Source organism: Polistes dominula, unplaced genomic scaffold, assembly GCF_049000335.1.
Source record: "Polistes dominula isolate Pdom_NZ unplaced genomic scaffold, Pdom_raw_medaka contig_73, whole genome shotgun sequence".
In the NCBI taxonomy this organism is placed as follows: domain Eukaryota; kingdom Metazoa; phylum Arthropoda; class Insecta; order Hymenoptera; family Vespidae; genus Polistes; species Polistes dominula.
The window spans coordinates 786,379-802,058 of NW_028300951.1; the positions used below are offsets into that span (position 1 = coordinate 786,379).

Genomic DNA, 15,680 nt, shown 5'->3' on the forward strand with positions numbered 1-15,680 from the left:
TCTCATTATCCCTGTTCTCTCTCTCTCTCTCTCTCTCTCTCTCTCTTCTTCTCTCTTTCGATCTATCTCTATTTTCATGTAATGGAACAAGTCGAGTATATAGAAATTTATCGGGAAATTGTTCGTTTCCTCTTCGTATAGGAATTACGTATCATTATAGCGAATCATTTAAAGCGACGGGTTTAATAGAAAACTACTATATATATATATATATATATATATATATATATGTATTATATTCTGTGTGTGTAATACATTTATATTATATAATGTATATAACTATTTATTTAATTTATAATATATTTAATTTTTTTTTTTTTAATTAAAAAATTTGTATATAAATATATTATATTAAAATATTTTATATATTATAATATTACATAAATATTATAAAGTATTTTATTATTATCAAAATTATTAATATTATCAAAAATATTTATATATATATATATGTATAAACATTTTATTTTATTTTTATTTTTTTTTTTCGTATATAAAAACGAAACATCGAAATTCATTCGTAATTCATTGGTCAATGTAATATCATTGATACATTCGTATTGTATTTAACCCTTTCCTACCCATCCCTTATCCCATATTGTATCAACGTTATTACATTCGGTTTATGGTTTATGGAAGCATTATGAATTGTGTTCTATGTCCCTTTCTGTTTCCATTTCTCATTCTTATTCGATGAATGTCAGGTACGATCAACGATAATAGAGAAAGCAACCCACCCACACCCAACCCCCACCCCATCTCACCCTAACTATTCCATGCATCGTTGCACTTTCCATCCTTGTAATAATGATAATAGTTTAACGGAATTTCTACGCGTTATTCGAGGATCCTTTTCATTCATGATTTCAAAGTTACGATGATGTTTCTCTTAGTGTGCTAGGATAACAGCATACGTGAGAGAATCATATGTTATGTTAATACATTCAACACACACACACACACACATATCTTATTACACAAACTATTGTTTGCTTTAATATTACGAATAAAAAAGATGATTGATTCTAACGAATCGAATACACACACACACACACACACAAACTAAAACAAAATGATAATTTATGTGAAATTAGAATGAAATGTATTTTTAAAAATGTATGATTACCTGAGTATTACTATCTCTTTCTCTCATTAAATATGATTAGATTGTACATGTAATAGAAATGTTACTTGTAGAAGGGGGAGAAGGAGGAGGAGGAGAAGAAGGGTAGAAAATGCTCTCGTTTATTTTTGCACAGGGCAATTTATTTGATTCGATCGTTCATTTAGAACACACTCGAACGAGTAGTAGTAGTAGTTGTTGCTGTTATCATTCGAACGAAATCAAAGTAACGAGCTTTCTGCATCGGACGTTCGCCATAATTGGATTATCACGATCAGAAGACGGTTTGTAGCGAATCTGTGTGTAACTTAAACTAAATAAGAGATTTACGCGATAGAAAGTTTCTAGTTTGGAATTAGAAACTAAAAAAAAAAAAAAAAAAAAAAAACAAGACAAATAAGAATAGGAGAAAATAGGTTGGATGAAGAGATAGAATTTAATCGATTTCATCTAATGCTTTTATGTTCATTCGAGATAAAAGCAAATGTGGGAATGGCGCCAACGTTTAAATCGTTTCTCTGAACAGAATCCGATGATTGTATCAAAAAGCGTGGGTGGTCGTATCGATGACGTCTGATGATGATTTACTTTATCAAAGGATTCGTAAATTTGCGAAATTGAGAAAAAGTGAATTATATAAATGTTAGGAAAAACTGATGCCAGCCTGACGCAATCCTGTCGCAACCCTTTCTTTTTTTTTATTATATTAGAAGCAGAAACCTTCATAGGCTCCCCCAGGACCGGTACGTGAGAGAGTGTTGGATCAAACCCAAATTGAGTTGCCTACCAACTAAAAAACCTCCCAAGATAATAACCCTAACATGTAACCGATTGGGGTGGACGGTAACCCTGACGCAACCATATTAGAACCTTGTTGCAAACCCTGACGCAACTCTAACTAACATAGTAAACTAAATTCGTATTGTAAATTCTTGAGTAAATATTTAATTTGTTGTATTTTGATTTATTGTAATTGTATTTTAATTTACTCTCTTATTCTATCTCTCACTTTCTATTTCTATTTCAATTATTTTCTAATTTAATTGTCTTTCTCTTTTTGACGTGTTATCAATTCAGGTATTATATTATTATCACCTAGATTCGAGATGCAACTGTCACGATTCGAGAATAAGAGTTTTCAATCTGCGCAGTATCTCTCTCTTCTCTCTCTCTCTCTCGTTTTCACGAGTTTGCGTAAACGTGTTATATTAAACAAGGATTTTCTAATTCTGTTGGTACCGTTTCCACGTGTGTATACATACACATACATGCATGCATGAATACAAATACGAATACAAATACGCATGCGGTTGATGAAAAGTTTTGAAAATTTTTATTGTTTTCCAACCGTTAATTGAATGTCCCCCTTTTACACAAATATAACTAACACATGAATACATAACATACATATACACGTATACATATATGTGTCACGTATTGCTATACATGCTATTGCATGCATTGATTTTCGAAATATGCTAATATTTGGAATTTGAAAAATGACAAAAACGCGCTTTAACATTTGACACGATTTTAATTCAATTAGACATTTTTTTTTTTTGGTTCTTTCCTTCTTTCTTTTTTTTTCTTTTTTTTTTTTTGCATTTTAACACCCCTTTCGGTCAATCGTTTTTTCTTTTGAACTGACGTTCGATTTTTCGTCCAATTAAAATTCATTCGTAAGAAGACGAAGGGTGAACGAAATTGGGAAAGGTGCCTTTTAATGAACGAAATGGAAAGGTGCCTTTTAATGAACGAAAAATAGTCGAATGGACGGATTGGTAAGTTGAATATTACGAAAAAAAGAGAAAGAAAAGGGACAAATTTCTCTTGTTCTCGTTTTTCTTTTCTTCTTCTCTTTAAAAAACACTTTTATTCCGTACCTTTTTTTTGTATTTCTTGTGTTACGACGCGTGCCAACGCGAGATGTTGGATTTGCGTGGGTTGCAAAACCTTTTCTTTTCCTCTTTTTTTTTTGTTTCTTTTATTCTCTCTCTCTCTTTCTTTCTCTCTTTCTCTTATTTGACGTGAAAGTGAAATCAAGTAGGTTTGGACCGAGGCCGGAGATGACGATTCGAATGTCTTGTGTATTTGCACAATTCTACTTAAACTCTGACAATTTTACCGTAACTCTTTCCTTCTCTCCCTACCTTTCCCCCCTCTCATTTCATTTTCTTTTTTCCTACGGTAATAGGAGGATGAGGGGGGTGGTGATGATTATGAAGGTCTTATTATTACGCTTAAGATACGCTTAAAAGCTGACACAGAAAAATTTGTTTAAGTATGTTGAGAAAACAAAAATGCACGAATTTATTTACAACATCGTCGTGTACGTCTTCTTTACGTGATACGTGTATTTGCATTTGTATTGGTATTTGTATTTGTATATAAGAAGTATATGTAAGTGAAAGAAAATACTTTGAATAAACAATTGTATAAACTTTTTCACACTTTTAAGTGTGAAAAAGTGATGAGAAAAAAAAAATAATTTCTCGATTCGTTGCTAATTTCTTAAAGTTCTTTCTCTGTCTTTCTCTCTCTCTCTTTCTCTCTATTTTTGTTCTATTTATCTCTATTTCTATTTTTATATTTATTTTTGTTAGTATCAAATCAAAAATTTGGCAATTGCATTCGTTCAAACTCATGTGTCTCAAAACTTACGAATTATCTTGCACGTTTTGTATGCAAATAAAACAAGAGTAGAAGAATAATAAAAAAAAATAAAAAAAAAATACTGTGGAAAGTTTTGATATTATGGGTGAATCCAAAATTGCAACAAGGGAATGCGTGGGGTGGGATTTATCATCCCTTGTTACTACTCTCTCCTCTACTCTTATTTCATCCTTTTTAAAACTAGGATATCGTATCGTGTATAAAGTTTAATACACTTCATTCGTTTGCTACGAGGATCGATGATACGTATCGTATCGTATCGTATCGTATCGTATCGTATCGTATCGATATCGTATCGATATCGAAAGCAATTTAGGAGGCAATATTTTTTTTATTTTCCCCCCCCCCCTCGACAAAACGTCGCCACGATTTTTCCGTTTATACTCACGAAAATCGTCTTTCAACGATATCCATCCCCCCTCCCTTCTTTTTTTTTTTTTTTTTTTACAACTCTCCTCTCGTCCAACGCAGGCACGTAATTTAACCGAGACGATTTGAAATCGAAAATAAAAAAGAAATAAAAAAAAAAAAAAATAAATAGAAAATTATTAATTTTTTTTTCTTGGAAATATTCAGTCTGATGAAATCTTGCGAGAAATTGTTCTTTTTTTTTTTTCTTTTTTTTTTTTATTGAAGTGTCGGATGGTTAACTCAAACGAGTTAGAAAATTTCACTTTCCTTTTCTTCTTCTTCTTCTTCTTCTTTTTTTTTTCTGATTTTTTCTTTTTTTTTTTTTTTGTACAAAATCATTGAATATCTTTTAAAGTTAATTTTGTTAATGATGAATAAAAAAAATAAAAAAACATTATATTATCGTTGGATATGTTTCATTAAGATTACGATTTAATTTTTGTTAATTATAATAATCAATTTAAAAAAAAAAACAATTATTGAAATAAAATAAAGAGAGAGAGAGAGAAAGAGGGAGGGAGAGAGAGGGAAGAAAGAGATGCAAGTATATCAGTTCGATAGTTGTTTCGACCTTAACAACGTGTTTGAATTATCTCGGTCATATCCTCTTTTTCGTCTATGGTTCGTTCATGCTAACTTCAAATAACTGGACCAAAGTTCATGCCAATATTTTAACTAATGTTCCCCCACTAATATTCTCACATTTAAATGTTATAATATACCATTTACCACAAGTAAATAAAGAAATAAAAAACCAATCAATTTTTACTACGATGATCGAAAAATAATTTTTATTGATTTTTTTCTTTAATATTTTTTTTTGTTTTTGTTTTTTTTTTTTTAGATAATAATTGTGGTTTAATAATATATAAAATAATAGGATAAGAATGATACACACAACTACGATGGAGAGATAGTAATCATCGTTCATGTTTTCAACAAAGTTTCATTTCTTCGTTTCTTTTTCTTTTTCATCTTAACTTGTTCAATTTTTTTTTCTTTAACTTTCACGTCTTCTTCATCTTCTTGGTTTTTTTTATTTTCTTCTTTATCGTAATCCGAAGAGAGAGAGAGAGAGAGAGAGAGAGAGACCAGAGAAAAAATTCTCTCATGTTGAGTTTAAGGATAAAGAAAACTTGAAAAGAATAAAATAATAGATATAGCAAACAATTTTATCTAAAGCTATCGAAAGAAATTTCATAGCTCACGTTTCAATCATTTATCATTAATAAGTATCAGGATTCGCATTGAAAAATAAAATCAAAAATAATGTAATATAATTTTATATCATTATTTTTATATTATTTTATTATTAATATATTAAAATTATATATTTTAATATATAATAGATATATAATTATTTAAAAATGTATAATTTTAGGTATTTACATATTAACGCCATGGCACCGCAGCAAAAATTCCGCTAATGCGCCAATAAAGAGCAATCTTGTTCTTTGCATACAACCACCTTGTTGTTTGCACACAGCAACCGTCAGGGTTTTGTCAGGGTTTTGTCAGGGTTTGATCAGGGTTTGGTCAAGGTTGCGTCATTTTTTTATTCTTTGATTTATCGCAACAATTTAAGGTGTAGATTGGCTTATTAGCAAAATTTTGCCGCGGTAGCGTTAATACATAAGTACCTAACTTTAATATAAATATAATATAATATAATTTTTTCAAATAAATGAAATTATCATCGATAATAAATAATTCAATAAAAAATAATTATTTGTCATTTGAAATTTATATAAAAAAAGAAATATGCATTTTTCATCGATTGATCGCAAACATAAGAGAATGTTGCTTGCTTATTTCTTTACGTCGATGACTAAAATGATAAAATCTATGAATAAATAATAATCTATTCTTCATGGTTGTTCTCTTTATCTCTCTCTCTCTCTCTCTCTCTCTCTTTCTCTTTCTCTTTCTACGTTTGCATTTAACCTTTGACATACGAACCCAGTTATTGTCTTCATTGTTATTGTTATTATTATTGGCCACCACGGAGACGACTATCGAAGATGATTTGTATTATTTATTTTCTCCTATTCTCATTTAACTGTAATATTTTCTTTTAACTTTGAACATCAGAATCGTCTTTTACCTCGAGACGTTTACACGTGTAAACATTATCTTTTCAAGTTACCTCTGGGTCTTTCAAAAGAGTAGGTAAGATAAGTGTTATTTCGTCGAGTATTTTTCCAACGTAAATACCATCTACTTTTTCATTCCATATATATATTATCTTTGTTTTTTTCTTTTTTTTATATAAATAATTATAATTTATATAATAATAATCATTATTCTTCATAGATAGAAATAATTTCGTATTTAGAAAATATATATTATATATTTAACTATTTTACTTTGTGAATTGTATTAAATAATACATAATAGTTGTTAATATTCTTTTGAAGAGTTAAATAATTAAAATAATTTAGTAATTTATCTCTCTTTTCTATATCTATCTATCTATCTATCTATCTATCTATATATTTCGATTACATTCTCATGCATAAACGGGCTCGTAAATGATGTTAAAATCATTAACCGTTCGTAAATTTGATTTCATCATGGAAAGAGGAAGTTGATCGTTTCACGCTTGGTAGCGATACTGGATGGTTGGCCTTGCGAGAATATCGCTTTCGTCACTTTCCACATCATTTGTCCACCTCCTCCTCCTCCTCCTCCTGATTCTCCTCCTCTTCCTTCTCCACCCCTCGTCATTATAATCATCGTCATCATAGTCATCGTCATCGTCGTCGTAGTCATAGTCGTCGGTGGCATCTTGCATCGTAATTGTTCAAAAGGTGAACTTTGTAATTAGTAAATGCTACGTCGGCTAGCATGGATCGATGATGGGAATGAACAGGGTTGCTGCCTAGTACAAGAGGTTTCAAACCATTCTAGCAAAAGTGAGACAAAGTGTATCCATGTCTTCCTATGTGTGTGTATGAGAAAGAGAGAGAGAGAGAGAGAGATGTTATAACGGGGAAGTGCCGGATCACAAATTGCAATGAATCGCAATTAACCTCGATGTTCCGAAGGTATTCTGATATTCGAATTAAACGTTTCCGTACTTTCCATTCGAAATGAACGATTCCTTCAATGCCAATTTTGATACATATCTCACAATCATTCATACACATTCATATATTCATGAAAAATAGTTTATTTTTGACGATTAGATAGAAACGTTTGTAATAGGTACGTTCGGAAAATTTATCAATGGGGTGGTCCATTTGTTTGATATGTTTTGTTATTTTGTCACATGAAACGTATCTCACATTCATATATATGAATTTCTTTTGATTTCGTTTTGATCGATAAACGATCGATTAATGAAAGATCTTTCTAAGATTAAGATATATCTTTCATCTCATTTTGATCTGTAGTAACCGAATGATTATTATACCAGTTGCATAGTTCCGTTTGGATGAGCTAAAAAGGAAATAGCGAATTTCCCCTTACGATATCGTTCATTTCTGCATGCTCATTTTTGTTTGAATCTTTTTACAGTATTATTATTATTCTCGAAAAATATCCCTGACCATTTTATTTTATTTTATTTTGATAACTTAATCTGCTACACACATAAAAGTTAATGTTCTATTTTGTTCTATGTTTTTTTTTCTAACGAGTTGTTTTTTTGATTATTTTGTTACAGCCTGCAACATATGGGGAAACGTCTGTCCCCGAATATGCCGTCGTCCAAGGATCGGCGATATTCCCAAGTAAGTTTTTTTTAATCCTTTAAGGCACGATGGTATTAAAAGTGTCTCACCTTTTTGATACACCGTAATTAACAAACAATTGATTTTCTTTACGAACATTGGACATAAAATTGTATTGAATATTCATTTGAATTAACTCTATATGTCATTTTCTTCGAACATGCTTTTTATAGGTGTGCATTTAAAATTCGAATAATAATTTATATTTTCGTAAAAATCACATGTGGAAGATAAATTGTGATTCGTAGAAATTTTAAAAATAAATCTGTATATGTGTGTAAAATTTAGATTTGTCGGAAATAGGATTCTCTACAAAAGGATTTAAAAAGCTGTTAAGTCCGATCATCGGATTTTCTACATTTATGGAAACTTACAAAACGTGGAATCATATTCTTCCTTCATACGAAATACATATACATATATATATATATAGGTTTATACGTGTACGTGTATGTACTATATATGTATCCGTATATATTTTCACGTAATATGTGCAATTTCCGTGGGTACATTTTACTACCTACGTTGGGTTGGTTATGCACTTATTTTACGTAGGAGAATAAAATGAAATGACAATGAGATTTTCGTCACGATTTTGGACATGTAATAAAATAAAAATAATAACACATACATATACACACAAATAGGAAAAAAAGAAACCGAGAGGATGATTTTGTCGACGAAAATATCGTTGTCGTCCTTTGAAATTGATCTCGAGATACTACCAACCGTATTCTCAATGGGAGCTTACTTAAGCACCATTAGCAATTCTGCCACCTACAAAAGCAGCATCGTTTTCATTCTACAACCTAGCACACACTCTCCCCTACTTTAACCTTTCCTTCATATCCACCATTTTCACCATCACCACTGTCGGTTTAAAAACTTCAACATGCGCCAAAATATCCTTCGTTATTACGCTCGCAAATCTCGTTAATTTTAGCCTATGCAAGTTTATGTTTGTTTTATTTTGTTGTTGTTGTTGGTTGTAATATTTCAGCTTTACGATTATAAACCAAACGATTACCAGAAACCATCGTCATTTTTTTGTTGAAATGTTCTTTCTCGTTTTTACTACCCACTGGTTTATTTCGACAATTCCTTTTTTGTTTTGATGAATTCAAAGATAAAATAAAAATGTATTCTGTTGTATTTTTTTTTTTTTTTTTTTTTTTTTGAGTAATCTGATATTTTTGTAACACAATGCTGACCTTTTCTATATTTAAAATCAACCATAATTGAGCAACCAGTAAAAAGGATTGAGAAATAGATAGATAGATAGATAGATAGTTAAACGGGATAGATAAGTATACATGTAAACTAGGAAAAGTATGTTTAATTCGCGATAATGCGTCACGATATGCAAATAGATATTTTTAACTTTGTTGATACCAAATGGGAATCGATATTTAGTTTAAAGGAAGGTCTAATTCGAAACTACATGCTGACCAAACGAATAAACTGACCTGTCCACTAACTAGACAGCTTTGAAATGTATGAAACGTCCGTTTAAACTATATGAAATGTGTTTTATTCCAATTGTCCACGAATTCTACCCACAATTTATGGACCCCCTTTTAACGTTTTATATCAAATTACTAAATTTATATTTTATGTCTTTAACAGTTATGCAAAATTACAAATAAATATTCGATTATTTTTCCTTTTGTTTTTTTCTTTTTCTGTTTTCTATTACAGAAATTTTTGGAATTGTAATTTTTATTTTTATTTTTATTTTTATTTATATTAAAAAAAAAACAGAGGGGTAGGATAAAATATCAAATATTTCTTATATAATTTAATTATATATTTTATTAATTATAATAATAATAATAATTATTATTATTATTATTATGTTTTATTAAAAATATTTATTTTTTAATTAAATAAATATATATATAATATATTTGATATTGTAATTTTATTATTATATATTTTATTACTATATATATATATATATATTTATTTAATAAAAATATCAAATATTTTATATATATATTCTAATTACACATATTTTATTAATTATTATTATTATATTTATATATATTATAATTATATAAATATAATATATTCGATACCTTAATTTTATTAATTAAAATCTAAATTTGATATCAATAAAATTATTAATATATAAATATTTGTTATTTATATTAAAAAAAAAAAACACATGGGTGTATTTTAGATAAAACACCAGAGATTGTGAGAAGAAAAAAGTCGCAAATTTCAATAACTATTGTTATCAACGATTGATCAGATTTGTTGTTGTATTGATGAATTTGAAAATAAAAAAAAAATCTTTGGGAAAAAAAAATTGATAAAAGATTGAAAGAATAGATGATGAAATAGAAGATAGGACATAGAATTAGATGAGTAGAAGATCGATCGATAGTTGCTGTCTCTCATTAAATTATTGAATCTTCTAGGAAGATCCGATCAACGGGAAGCATCTTCGTAAACCGCATCTCGAATGTACTCTCTCTCTCTCTCTCTCTCTCTCTCTCTCTCTCTCTCTCTCTCTCTCTCTCTCTCTCTCTCTCTCTCTCTCTCTCTCGTCCTTGGTGTTACGAGAGACTGATGAATGATGCACTAGGTGATCGATTAATTTCCTTCGACGTTTCTCATAGTCCTATCTCTCTGTCTCTACACACATACACACACACACACACACACATATGCACACACATTTAATGCGAATGCGTATGTATATATTAAAATGTGAGCTTTTGATCTTGAAACTTCAACATTTTAGTATACTTCATTCTATATATATATATATATATATATATATATTATATTTTTTAGAAATTTTATTTGATCATTGACCCATCGTAATTATTATTAATATTATTATTATTATTATTATTTATTTATTTTTTTATTTTATTAAAATAATTCTTTTTTAAAATTAAATTTGAATCTCATTTGAAATTAAAATTATATAAATATAAATATAATAATTATATTTGATATTTGAATATAATTATTATATTTGAATATATTAATAATTAAAAATATATAATAATTAATTATAAACAAAATTATTCATTTTTATTAATTAAATGTACTAAATTAATGTCTTTTAATAATTGTTTAAGAAATATTTTACGTAAGAACTTTGTAGATGGTAATAGGACAAATTGCAATGGAAATCTTTTAATTAGGATTAAAGAAAATGGGACAATGTTAATCTGAAAAGAATGAAGAAAGAATAGAAGGGTGAAAAGGTGGAAGGGTTGGTAAGGAAGGAAGGAAAGAAGGAAAAGAAAATGTATAGAGGTTAACCACGTGTACGGAAGGTCGTCAGTCTCTGGTTCGCCGAGCTTGCATTGGCTCTCTTGCAGAGCTTTCGGTTCGATGGAGCGCATCAAAGAGAGCTTTTCATCTAACGTATCCTTCTACCATGGTTGACCCTTTCTCTTTCTCTCTCTCTCTCTCTCTCTCTCTCTTTCTCTCTCTCTTACTATGTCTCTGTTGCAGCGTGACAAAAAAGACAATAAAAAGAAGTGTCTCTTGTGAACTTTTCGAGTACTATGTCAAAATAACCTGGGTTAACTTGTTGGAAAATAATGAAACTTCTAGTGACACACACACACACACACAAACATGCAAACATACTAACATACACACATCCAATCGTAATATATATTTCTACTTATAAAGTAAATTGTCTGTCTTATTTATTACATTTTTTATTCTATTTATTTGTTCAATTTATTTATAGATTTTTTTATTTCATTTATTTATTATTATTTTATTTTATTTTATTTTTATTCATCATCATTTTAAGTGAGTCGAGTCAAATTTTGCTTTTACATTTTTTTAAATATTTTTTCTATTGACAAAACTTTTCAACTTTTCCACCTAGTTTTATAAATTTGAAACAATAAAATTGTATTTGATAATAAAACAACAAATAAATTGGATAACGATGATTGTAGTAGTTGGATTTAATTTAATTATAGTTAGTCTTATGGGTGATAAGTTTAAGAAAGTTTTGTTAATAATAATAATAATAATAATAATAATAATAATAATAATAATAATAATAATAATAATAATAATAAGGGATAAATTTAATATCAATAGTTGACATTTGATGAAATATAGAAATCGTGTTGCGTTATAAGGTAAATTCGATTAGACGATGTTACCAAAGCGGTAAACAACACACGTTTAGGCTTCTAATTCGTTTCTCGCGTGACTTCCGTGTGAGCTTTACCGTTTCTTTCTATACATATATATTTTCCATGTTATCATCTTATGTATGCATTTATGCGAATGTTGCAAAACGATTTAATAAGATTATTTACTCAGTTGTAGAACCATTACTTCGATAAAAGACACCCTACCCCTTTTTTTCAATTGCATTCACGATTTTCATCATTGTGTTGTTTCTTTTTTTTTTTTTTCAATAGGTTAGTTAATTTTTTTCTTTTTTTTTTTATGGTGTATATCCTAGTTGTATTGACTAGAAATTGAAATGAATTAATAACACAATGAAATATTTCGATAGACAAGCATTTAAATGTTTTATTCTTGATTTGTATATGTTGGTTGGATTTAATGTTGCAACATGAATGATCAAAATCGACATGAATACATGAATATTTAGAATGACGTATATATAGAATGTAACACGAATGTATGTATTATATATATATATATATATATATATATATATATATATATATATATATATATATATATATATATATATATATATATCAATTCAAGATGTATCCTATTTATAAACTGATTAGTTTCTATTAAAGTTCAGTCACTAGTCGTAATAGCTTTATTCATTTAATTATCTAATTTATCGAAAGTGCTTTCCAATGTTTTACAAATTTAATTATACAAAATTGTTTAACAAAAGTCCTTTGTTTTTTTTTTTAAATTATTCAAAGTTAGGTGTAAGAAATTCACCAAATACTCCAATTGGGAAATAATAAAATAATAGAGTAATAAAATTGTATGATTGATAATTACAATATTATAATAATATATATCATATATTATAATATATGTTATAAAAATATATTAAATATTATTATTATTATTATTATATATATATATAGTATATATTAAATGTAATATATATATATATATATATATATATATATATATGTTGGGTTGTCAAGTATGAAATTTGTAAAAAAAAAAAACAAATAAAAAATAGTTGACGATACAATGAACTACAAATTTCATATATGTGTGACAACCCAATATATTATATATATATATGTGTGTGTGTTGTAATTAGGAATATAAGATTGATATTGAAAGGTTTGATGAAGGGTCAAAATGATTGTTCATCGACAATACTACGAACATGATACACGATACACGTGTCGAACTTTAAGGTTGACATGGACAATGGGCACAGACGCGTCGGTAGTTGCCATAACTGCTTGTTAAATGATCGCACGAGCACGGTTAGACGATGAGCATGATACGCAATTATTCGATGTCGCCCGTTATAATCAGTAGTAGTCGTGTTGTCTCTCTCTCTCTCTCTCTCTTTTCAATTACGTTTTATTATTCTTCTTCATTTTCTTGTATTTTTTTTTTTTTTTTGATCTCTTCGCGATTCAATTTTCAAATCAAACTTCAAACTTTTATTTCATCATTGTATTTTTTCATTAATCGTATGATTTCATTTTTGATTATTTAATTTAAAACAATTAATTTGATCTTTTTTTTGTTTGTTTGTTTTTTGTTTTCTTTACGAGAACAATAATAAAAAAAAAAGAAAATATTTTGTTCGAAAATTTCGTAACAAATTGTCAACATATTTCGAGTGGAAGATAAAAGATAAAAAGATAGATTGAAATTAGATGATAGGAGACAGAAATTGGAAAGAAAATAATACTAGGAGAACCATCGGTGGTATTAGTAGTCAGTTTGAAAATGAACCACGCGGATGAGTCGTGTACGGTTGCGGTAACTCGAAATCCGATAATTCGTTCTAATGAATTCCGTAATTCCGAGTAGTAGTTGCTATCCCGATGGTATATCATGGCTGTGTTCGATCGATGATGGGATATAATTGGCACGTTGTCGTTTTGAATATGTTTCATGGTACCTCGTTTATACTAACACACACTTCTACGTATTATAAATTTCAAATTTCGAATTGAAACTTGTTACGTTTATGAGAGAAAATGATTGACTTTTCAAATTTCCACTTTAGTATTCCCTTTCACTAATTTTCAATCATTTTCCTTAAGGGGGTTTTTTTTTTGAATACTTTTGATTTTTATTTTTATTTATAAATTGTAATTTAATGGGTTTGTGTCCAAAGTACTTGAAAGTTTTCAAATGAAAGTTTGCTTAAGTTTTGATTAGTACAATAAGCATAAGTACTTTTTTAATTGACATTTTAAAATTCTTAAATATTATTTAAATTATATTCGTTGGTACCTTCTTTGTTTTTTTTTTTTTTTTTTTTTACCTAAATTTAATATAATTTAAAAATAAATATACATTACAATGCACTTACTAGTATATGTTACGTATTAAATATTATTTCTTTGTTTATTTTTTAATTAATTATTAACACGTCAGTCACTCAATCAACGTATTAACACACCCATATATATATATTTGATAAGTTCTTAGTATTTTTTTTTTAATCTAAATTTAATATAATTTTGTAAATAATTACATTATACAATACTTGTACTAGTATGCAACGTGTGTTAAATATTTTTATTCTAAATTTTTAATTAATTATTAACACGTCGGTCATTCAATCAACGTATTAACACACACCCATATACATTTAATAAATTACGATTGAATTGTATTTCTAATTTCAAGATTGTTGATCCATTCTTCTCGGAAAGATACAAAGATACGAAGAAATAATGGAATTAAAAAAAAAAAAAAATAAAAAAAAATGAGAGAATAAGAAAAAGAATGATTAGATGGTTGAAAATATGTAATGTGTCTGTCTTATATCACGTTGAGTTCAACATTGATCGTAAGGTTGTGATGATGACGACACGTTAAAATACCGCGATGACGTTAATAATTACCAGAAGGCGTAGTCGGTGATGATGAGGGTGATGTTTTTTTTTTTTTGCTAAGAAACATCTGCTAACGTTTTGTCGTACGTTTATGTAAATGAGAAAGCCGTATCAACGTTACACTTAATTTCTACGAGATTATATCACACTTTAAATAACACAGGTGATCTTTCATCTCTCTCACCCTCTCTCTCTCTCTCTCTCTCTCTCTCTCTCTCTCTTTATATATATATATATATATTATTTTTTATTACTGTAATTTTATTTTTATTTCATCGTCTAGACCCCAAAGTGTGTAATTAAAGTGACAACAGTATCCGATAATTAATCGATCACAACTTGTTCATTTATAATATTAAGAAAAACAAAAGTTGACTCGTTTTAAGTAGATTACAAAGAAAATATTTATTTAATATTATTTTTGTAATAATAAAATTTAACCGATAGTAGTAAATAATAATAATAATAATAATAATAATTTGTGTAATATAAAATTAATAAAAATATAAAATATTATAGCATAATATAATATATCTAATATAATATAAATATAATAAATATAAAAATATAATTATATATTATTATGATATATAGATATAGATATATACATTCGCATGATATCGTTCAGAATAATTACAACAAATAAATAAATCTCTTTCTTTCATCTTCTTTAATGAATATTGTTCAATTTAAAAATGTAAAAGAACA

The 15,680-nt window shown here is 27.9% G+C and overlaps 1 protein-coding gene across 1 annotated transcript in view; it reads left to right on the top strand.

Moving 5' to 3' along the window:
• Window positions 1–15,680, top strand: part of LOC107071184 (uncharacterized) — a 66,920-nt gene that overhangs the window by 16,946 nt on the left and 34,294 nt on the right. Inside the window, 1 exon segment of the mRNA XM_015329957.2 lies at window positions 7,875–7,941. Within this exon segment, the coding sequence (XP_015185443.2) occupies window positions 7,875–7,941 (67 nt within the window).